This window comes from Alosa pseudoharengus, unplaced genomic scaffold (assembly GCF_046254945.1).
Source record: "Alosa pseudoharengus isolate Yale_2024_CS ecotype anadromous, Long Island Sound unplaced genomic scaffold, YU_APseudo_1.1 YU_APseudo_1.1_scf_6, whole genome shotgun sequence".
NCBI lineage: Eukaryota > Metazoa > Chordata > Actinopteri > Clupeiformes > Clupeidae > Alosa > Alosa pseudoharengus.
Genome location: NW_027468848.1, coordinates 948,243 through 957,500, shown reverse-complemented (window position 1 = coordinate 957,500; position 9,258 = coordinate 948,243). Strand labels below are relative to the sequence as shown.

Sequence of the window (9,258 nt, the reverse complement as noted above, 5' to 3'; positions counted from 1 at the left end):
ACTGAATTTTTACTGGATCTGCAGTACCACTCTTTTAATACAATGGAAGTCAATGGAAGAGTAAAAGAGTCACTTGTTTGCTGCACATATCCAATCTAAACACACAGTTTATGGTTCATAGTTAAATTGGTCCAAATAATTATTGCAACATGAACAACATACTACTCATACATACATACTACTCATACATAAATCTTATCTAGAGAAAATAAACTGATCAAGTAAATTATACACACATAAGACTGACTGGTCATCATACATGCAGCAAGAGGATTTAGCATAATTACCATCTGTGTAATGAGTTTTCTACACCAGCTTCAACCTATCAGTGCCTATGTGAGTACTTTAATAATTACTAGGGCATAAAAAAAGATTTTCTTGGGTTCCGTTTTCCGACCGACCCTGTCAATTTATGTGCAACCCAAATTTATTTTATGAGCTTGGGGAAAAAATAACACTAAATACATTAAATAAATACACAAATAAAAAGCGAACTATAATTACATTAATTACCCCTTGCGTTATGTATAGGGATGAGCGTATTCTCACTTACCAAGGCACTCACAATTTTGTCCAAACACCGCAACTTTTTCGCAAATTTGACCAATCATCGTAGTTTCACCGTGAAATTTCACCTACCACAACAGTCCCTCGCGCAGAATATTGAGCCAGATGCAGGGCTCTACAGTGCGCCCATTTCACTCGCATATGCGAGTAAAAATGATGACGTGCGAGTGCAAAAAAATATTTAGGCGCACTGGTGCGAATGACTTCTAACCATGTCAATGTTTGTCTACAAAATACACCGCAACATCGAGAAACAGTACTGGTGCAAACCATAGAATCACGTCGCGAATGCAGCATAAAACTACACCTCCCATCAACGTTAGCAGTTTCGCGTTGGGACTCGATAGTAGTCGCTTCTATGAAATCCATGAGCGCGCAGAGAAAGCGGAAAGTTAGACTAGCCAGCCAAGATGAAAAGATTGAAGAAATTAGTTCTTCCGCCTTCTATCCACCGAATTAATCGGATATAGGAGGAACAGGATAAGATTCTGAGAATGCAGTGAGAGAAGGAAAGGTAACCTAACATGCTTTTTAGCCCAGTTGACGTATTGGCTGCAATATGCAAAATATAGCTGTAGCGAACAGGCAAAAAAGTAGCTTCCCGTAATACTCCCATTTTATTCCAAGGTAGAACGCTACTGACAACTCCAGGCTTCCACGCATGCTTGTTTGTTTACACCGAATACAAGCTTAAGTGCAAAACGAGTGTAGGCCTAACGTTTGGCTACTGCCCCATCAATGCAGATATTTCAAATAAAAAAATAAAAGTATAAAAATATATATATATCCTTGATTAGACTATGTTTTGTGGAAGAGAAAATTGACTGTTTTAGTAGTAGTATTAGGCAGTATGCAGTCAGATAGGTCACATGGGCATATTTGGATTAGCTATAGGTGGATTCACAAATAAATAAATTAGCCTACATTTGGCAGGATACTTGATATACAGGCTAAATGCAAATATGGCAATGTATTGTATTATTTTACATTAACGAAATGTAGGAAAATAAAACAGACTGAAAATAAAGTAGGCACTGATCTTTAAAATCCTGTTTCCTGTAGCCTAAATGTTGTCAGTCATTCTTAATATTCGCAATTGGTGCACTGGCATGTTTAACTGTTAGCTGCAGTGTAATGTTAGATTATGTGTAAGTTAAGTACAGAACTGACTGTGCTCCCAAATTTTTGTCTGTGCTCCTAAATTTTTTAACTTGGGGGCACAAGTGCTCCTGGAAAAAAATGTTAGTGTAGAGCCCTGCAGATGGCACACTTACTTCTGCACCTTCTGCATATGACACCAAAGACTGCCCTAACGTGTTCGTTCCTCTACAGTTTTGATGACAATAAATAGAAGGCTAACGTTAATGATCTGCTTACTTGCATCTCTCAACCTGGTGTTGCTAACCTACCTAGGCTATGAAAGTAAGATAATTAAGGCCTACTTGGTTTACTGATTTTTGAGTAGGCTATGCAACCCATTGGCAAACGTTTACCTGGATATGTCCTTTTAGCTTATGTCATGTTTGCTAGCTTGTGGGCTTAGTTTGAGTAGCCTAGTGCTACCAAAATCATAGAAATTAATAAAATTGCCTCTTCTATTTACCTCTTCTATGATCCAAGAATGATTTCATTCGAGTTGTTTTTTTTAACATTTATTTTAACTAATGACATAGAAGACATTCCCAATTGCATCCACATATCGTAATGCACTATGCAAAAAGTGATTTACACTCGTAGCCGAACACAGTGAGATGCAAGCCTTCCAATCCACTCAGAAATGTCACGTCCTTAAAGGGGCAGGCAGTCAATTAGACGTACACCACCAATGTAATGACATTAAACAGAAGTGTAGTCAAATAGTTTAAATCAATATGAAATTACTAGATACTTACTTGGCTATTAGTAATTATGCAGGCCACAGACTATGAATTATTAAAAAGATATGAACTTAATATGAATTACAAAATATATGAATGTATTAAAACATATGACATGATGCCATCTATTTAGGTGACTGTCTTTTTTATACTCCTTTGTGAATTACCTCAGTCAAAGCATTTTCACAAATAAAGTAGGCCTACTTTGATTGTCTGTAATCCTTACTGTTTACCTTTGATTATCCTATTTTAATAAGCATCAAGATTATCAGTGTGATTTTGGTCTTACTAACCTTAATTGCCCTAAATTTAAAAAAAAAAATCGCAACTATTTTTGCAATTTTCACTTCCTCCACAAGAAACAGCTAAAAACACTGCAACTTCCATCCAGGCATTTTAGGTCGTAACAGTCTCAAAAAACCTCGTGAAATCCTGGTGGGATTGATTTTCTACCTACTGTATCCCTTACTGCCACTGGGGGGAAAAAAAAATAAATAAAATAAAAAAATTCCCTACCGACCCATGGCCTCAACTGACAACCAACAGGAACCAAACCTTTTTTTTTTTTATGCCTAGCCAGCTGGTTAGGCAAAGTCTATATCCATCGTCATATGCATGGGATGCAGTCCTCTGTGATACATAGACAAAAGGCATCAAGATGGAGATCAGTGCTTTGTCTCCATGTGATCTGGGAAAGAAGTTGGAACATATTCAAGAAACAATGGGTTTCTAAAATTCAGTTCATCAAGGTATTTCACTTGATGAAGATGACCATGTGTGTTTCCATCACAAGTATTCATAACAAGGTTTGAGGACTCGTGGATCCAAGAGGCATTTGTAAAAAGATGATAAATCTTTAGTATTGATTTTTCTGCATCTGACAATGCACTGAATTTTAGAAACCCCTTTTTACTTCAACCATATGAACCATAAACTGTGTTTAGATTGGATATGTGCAGCAAACAAGTGACTCTCTTACTCTTCCATTGACTTCCATTGTATTAAAAGAGCACCACATGTGGTGCAAAGTGGTACTGCAGATAAAGTACAAATTCAGTAGATTTATAGACAATATTTGTAAAAAATCTTATCTCAATGAAGAAACTCCGCAACAAGCCCAAATTTTGGGCAGATGATCCTCACATACAGAATGATATATGGTAAATTTTTTAAAAATCCTGTTAACTGTCCACGTAGTGAAATGAGAAGATGAAAACGGGCTTTTTATAAATCAAGCCCAGTTTTAAAAAAATGCTCTGAAAATATGAAAATGATAACAACCAAAGTTAATGCATGGACAGGACCTTATAATCCATACATTAGTGGGAAAAAATCTGATGAATTTGTGTCACATACTTTTTGAATGACAAGCCCTCAAAGGTGGTGATGTTTTTTCACATAATGAATTTATAGCCATTTTCAGAGCTTTGCAGAGGGGGAATTACACAAGATACACCTGATTTGATTGGATTGTTTAATTCAACAGGAAAATGTACTTCTATTCACATAGTTTCACTAATGTGTGTGAAATACCAAAAGAGCCAATAATGTTGGAAGTTGAACAAAAAGGATTGTTCACCACGATGCTTAAAATGACTTGAAACTTCAAAGGGCTGTAGTTTTGGAACCATTAGTGATACAGATATACTATTTAAGATTTATGCATAGGTTTGGTCTACAAACACCTGTGATTTTTTTCAGATTTTTTGGGAGAGGGTGACCTGCCAGCCACTGGGTGATTTGACACGGAATGACCCCTCTCTCTCTCTCTCTAAACAGGGGTTTAGGCTCTAGAAGGGCTCTTCCTCTCTAAACAGGGGTTTAGGCTCTAGAAGGTCTCTCTCTCTAAACAGGGGTTTAGGCTCTAGAAGGGCTCCTCTAGACAGGGGTTTAGACTCTAGAAGGTCTCCTCTAAACAGGGGTTTAGGCTCTAGAAGGTCTCCTCTAGACAGGGGTTTAGGCTCTAGAAGGGCTCCTCTAAACAGGGGTTTAGGCTCTAGAAGGTCTCTCTCTATAAACAGGGGTTTAGGCTCTAAAAGGTCTCTCTCTCTAAACAGGGGTTTAGGCTCTAGAAGGCCTCCTTTAAACAGATAAAGGGTGTGTGTGAGCGTGTGTGTGTGTGAGCATGTTTGTGTGTGTGTGTGTGATAGAGATGCGCGGATGGGCTATTATTTCAACCGTAACCGCATAGCAAAACTTATCAACTTATAACTTATCAACCAATTTTCAAATCCGCACCCGCCCGCCATCCGCTGGTTGTTTTAATGTATATGGGTGATGCGGTGCTGCTGACGTGAGGCTAGAAAGCTCTTGCCTGTTCTAGAAAGACTGATCCAATGCAGCAAATATATTAAAAGGCTAAAGTCCTACATTGGCTATGTTGTAGCCTATCCCCAGAATATCAGCAGCAAACTCAGTCTCTGTCTCGCAAAAGTCTCCAAATAAAACGCAGCCTGTAGCCTACAATTGTATCATTGTAATAAAAAACGCAATTTAGCACATCATTTCAACATGCTGCTATTTAGCCTACTAATTAATGCCTATTGTACTTTATTTTTTGCAAAAAGAAAGAAATCCATAATAAAATAACAAGTCATTCACATTATAGGCTACTTTACGCACTGTAACCCACAGCACAGCAGTGCAACATGCATGTTTACATTTTTAGTAACAACTTGCTTGCTTGCCTTACACATCTAAGTTTTCCGACTATTTTTCTTACCTTCTTTTTTCCGCTGTGGATGTTACTGAGCCTGTAGAAGTTTTAGCTCTTACGTTCTGAACATCTCGCACTGCCATTGCCCGATGTCAGTTCTGAGTCATATCACACCATAATCTGTCTCCCTTTTAAATGCCTATTCCCTGAATGGTAGGCTAAAATGAATATGTGTTTTATATATAATATCGAAACAAAATAACCCAGTCAGTCTCATCTACGAGATGTTTAGGCCTCCTCCAATACTGGCAGCTGGGCTCATAGGTTGCAGATTTGCTTAGTGGCCTACCAAGGCTCTGCAACGAGACGCGACATGGGAGATGAATCATCGGTCAACTTGCACTGTAGCCTATTCTACTTTCTTATTGCACACTGGAGAGAAAAACATGCTGGTAGGCTACGATAGGCTACTTAATTTAAACTTTGTTACCTTAGTGTGTGTGTGTGTGTGTGTGTGTGTGTGTGTGTGTGTGTGTGTGTGTGTGTGTGTGTGTGTGTGCGTGCGTGAGGGGTTGCTCAGTGAAACATCGGAATACACCAATTCCGCAACACCGTCTCTGATAGATAAACAAAGCAGCATGCATAGAAGCAACTAGCCAAACTGCCTGATGGAAATTTGACTATTTCAAAGTGTGCTCGTTTTTTTCGGATGTAGGTAACACAATTTAACAATGTATAGGCTATATTTTTTTCATTTGATTGGTTCAACCGCCACCCACCCGAATTTAATTAAAATATTATATTTCTTCACGTCATCCGCCCGATGTCTGTAACCGCGAACCGCGCATCTCTAGTGTGTGAGCATGTGTGTGTGTGTGTGAGCATATTTGTGTGTGTGCATGTGAGCATGTTTGTGTGTGTGGTGGTCGGCTGATGAGGGGTGAGTGTGTGAGCATGTGTGTGTGTGTGTGTGTGTGTGTGTGAGAGCATGTGTGTGTGTGTGTGTGTGTGTGTGTGTGTGTGTGTGTGTGTGTGAGCATGTGTGAGCATGTGTGTGAGTGAGCATGTTTGTGTGTGTGCATGTGAGCATGTTTGTGTGTGTGGTGGTCGGCTGATGAGGGGTAAAGGAAGCGCCAGACCCAAACACCAGCACGTGAGGTGAGGAACGGATGAGAGACGAGAGACGAGGAGATAAGATAAGCTTTCTGCCCTTCAGCTTGGACACCCGCCACACACACACACACACACACACACACACACACACACACACACACAGCATGTGGCACTGAGCTTTGTTACCTAATCTGTAGAGATGCCCTCGTCTGTGTCCCTATGGACCAAACCATCCTTTAGCTTATCTCTAGCTACGCTCACACACATACACACACACACACACACACACACACACACACACACACCCTTTATCTTTAGCTCCGCTCCATTGAGCTGTTTTGTGTAAGCAAACAGTCTTCCCTCCGCAGTCGAGCATACACACACACACAAACACCACATGAAAGAGAGAGAGAGAGAGGGAGAGAGAGACTTGTTCTTTCTCCTATTTATATATTCACTCAATCAAACAGAAGGGCATAATATTGAGAATAAAAGCAAGGTTACTTTGGGACACAAATTGCATGTTTTCTCTCCTAGTTGACGATGAGGGATCTTCGGAAACTGACAGGCCGGAGACTTCAGAGAGGGAAAGTGCTGCATCGGAATTTTCTGACAGGTCACAAGACCGCAGCTAGTTTTTTCGCCATTTCACACTTCTATTAAATCTAATAATCTTTTGAGCAAGACTTGCTGCGTATTACTCGTCAGGAACTTGACACAATATAACAAACTAATGTTAAGGACTTTAAAAAGTTCGGGATTGGGTTTCACAGGAGTGATGGGGCAACAGAGTTGTCAAAGAGAGCTTTTTACAGAGGCAGTCAAAGCTTCAAATTATTGAAATAACTGGACTGTGCACCGTACAATGAAATGGGTTGAACATGACAAGGCGTGCAAGGCACTTACTTTTCGGTAGAGTATTTTTGGGCGCCTCCAATGAATCCATATTTATCCGTGTGTCGGTCTGAGGCGAAGCCGTTGATCTCGGAGTCAGAACCAAAAGAACTTTCTTCATCAAACTGACTTCCAACAGTGTGAATGCTCACGGCGTCCAACGGCTGCCGACCATTCTCAATCCGTGCCATCGCTAATGGCACTGACACTTTTCTAACGAGATTTCGTAAACAAGTAGGCTAACTATTAGCACACGCATGCAGTTTGTTCTTGCTCATCTAGATCAGAACAACGTCGAGTCTTGCAAATTACCATTGAGAGGTAACAGTTAAATGATGTCTAATAATAGCAAATAAGAAGTTAGCATATAAATAAGAAACTAGTGCAATGAATGAATCACTATCCTGTCCTCACCAAGACCACTCCAGCAGGCTAATGTTAGCTAGCAGGCTATCCGGTGGTTGGCAAGCTACCAAAATGCAACACTGGTTTAGCGCAACTCTCTAGAATATCCTACCAATTCAGTTAACATCCTAAAGCAAATTATGCTTCATTTCTTTAATTTTAACCCCAATGCTGAAACAAATCGATTGCTGTCAACAAAGCGTAAACTTAAAACTTAACCTTAGATACTTCTAGCAAGGTAGCGATAGCTAATGTCAATTGGAACTGGAATGGGAAAGCACTCCAGGCCAAATTTTAAGTAGTCCTACAGTTTGGTTTAACGTTATTACTTTGATAGCTTACGTTAACCAACGACCAATGTGTCGCATTATACGAAACTTAATTCATAAAGTGCATGTTATTGTAGAATATGACTGAGCCAAAGCCGACCTACATTTGGTCTCTTCGCAAAGATGATTTTTGGGACGACTTATTAACTTTTTACTAAACTAGCACTGCTTGCTAACGTTAGCACCGCAGCCAGCAGGCAGGGTTATCGTTCATTCCCAAAACTGTATTCTCGCAACAAGTTCCTTAGCAAACTTGGTATGTGAAAGGAAAATACCACTTAATAACCAAAGCACTGTCAATTCATCTATCTGTACTTCATCAAGGCCACAAGGTTTTCCAAATGATTGAAGCCAGATATCCTATTGCTGTTTTTTGTTGCTTTTCCTTCCTGGTCCATATTCCGTTTCCTAGTTATGGAAGCTGGTCGTCTGACAAGTTTTCATGTTGCTCCCTGTGACTCAATGAAGTCCGTCCATCCTGTTAGCGAAACGATCAACAAAATGTACTAAGCGAAACGTCAACATTGCAGTACGGTGACAGCGACGAAATCCTTTGTACTTTTCCGGTGATTCGTTGCTATTTACTCACACACGACTTAACATGTGTCAGCAAGGTGTTGTCACTTCGTCAGCGAGTTCCAAATTCCCTCAATCTCGGTTCTGCCTTCAACTCTCACGCATGCGCAACACGACAGGCCAGGGCACTGCACAAGATCTTTTAGGAAGTGTAGGCTAACAAACATGGACAGATTATGCACAAGGGGCTAAGGTCCCTGGGCTTAGGCGCAAAGTGCTATTAAATCATGAAATAAATTGACATTGACATGTTTTGCATGGGTTTTAAACAACAGAACGCATTACTGGGTCTTCATGACTAAGTTGCAACTTGAGCAAATCTAGTGCCACAACTAATTGAAGAAGGCAACAGAGGAAATATTTTGACCACGTCAGACCAGGCCACTCATTGGGTACAGGACAGCCTACCCGCTATGGTGACCAAGCTCAGACCAGGCCACTCATTGGGTACAGCCTACCCGCTATGGTGACCAAGCTCAGACCAGGCCACTCATTGGGCACAGCCTACCCGTTATGGTGACCAAGCTCAGACCAGGCCACTCATTGGGTACAGGACAGCCTACCCGTTATGGTGACCAAGCTCAGACCAGGCCACTCATTGGGTACAGCCTACCCGTTATGGTGACCAAGCTCAGACCAGGCCACTCATTGGGTACAGGACAGCCTACCCGCTATGGTGACCAAGCTCAGACCAGGCCACTCATTGGGTACAGCCTACCCGTTATGGTGACCAAGCTCTCCTAACTGACAGCCACACTGTCCATATGATGTCATAGATTAGATGGTTGGATTTTTAAATACTATTTATTTTTACATAATATTTATTTGTACTTTATTTTGT

General features: G+C 40.5%; 1 protein-coding gene across 1 annotated transcript in view; it reads right to left on the bottom strand.

Annotated features, from left to right (window-relative positions):
* The window catches only part of LOC143106408 (TBC1 domain family member 10A-like), a 65,671-nt gene extending 57,172 nt beyond the window's left edge, over nucleotides 1-8,499 (bottom strand). The window contains exon 1 of the mRNA XM_076270682.1: nucleotides 7,120-8,499. Within this exon, the coding sequence (XP_076126797.1) occupies nucleotides 7,120-7,298 (179 nt within the window). The 5' untranslated portion in view covers nucleotides 7,299-8,499. The remainder of the gene's footprint in view (nucleotides 1-7,119) is intronic.
* Nucleotides 8,500-9,258: the final 759 nt, after the last annotated feature.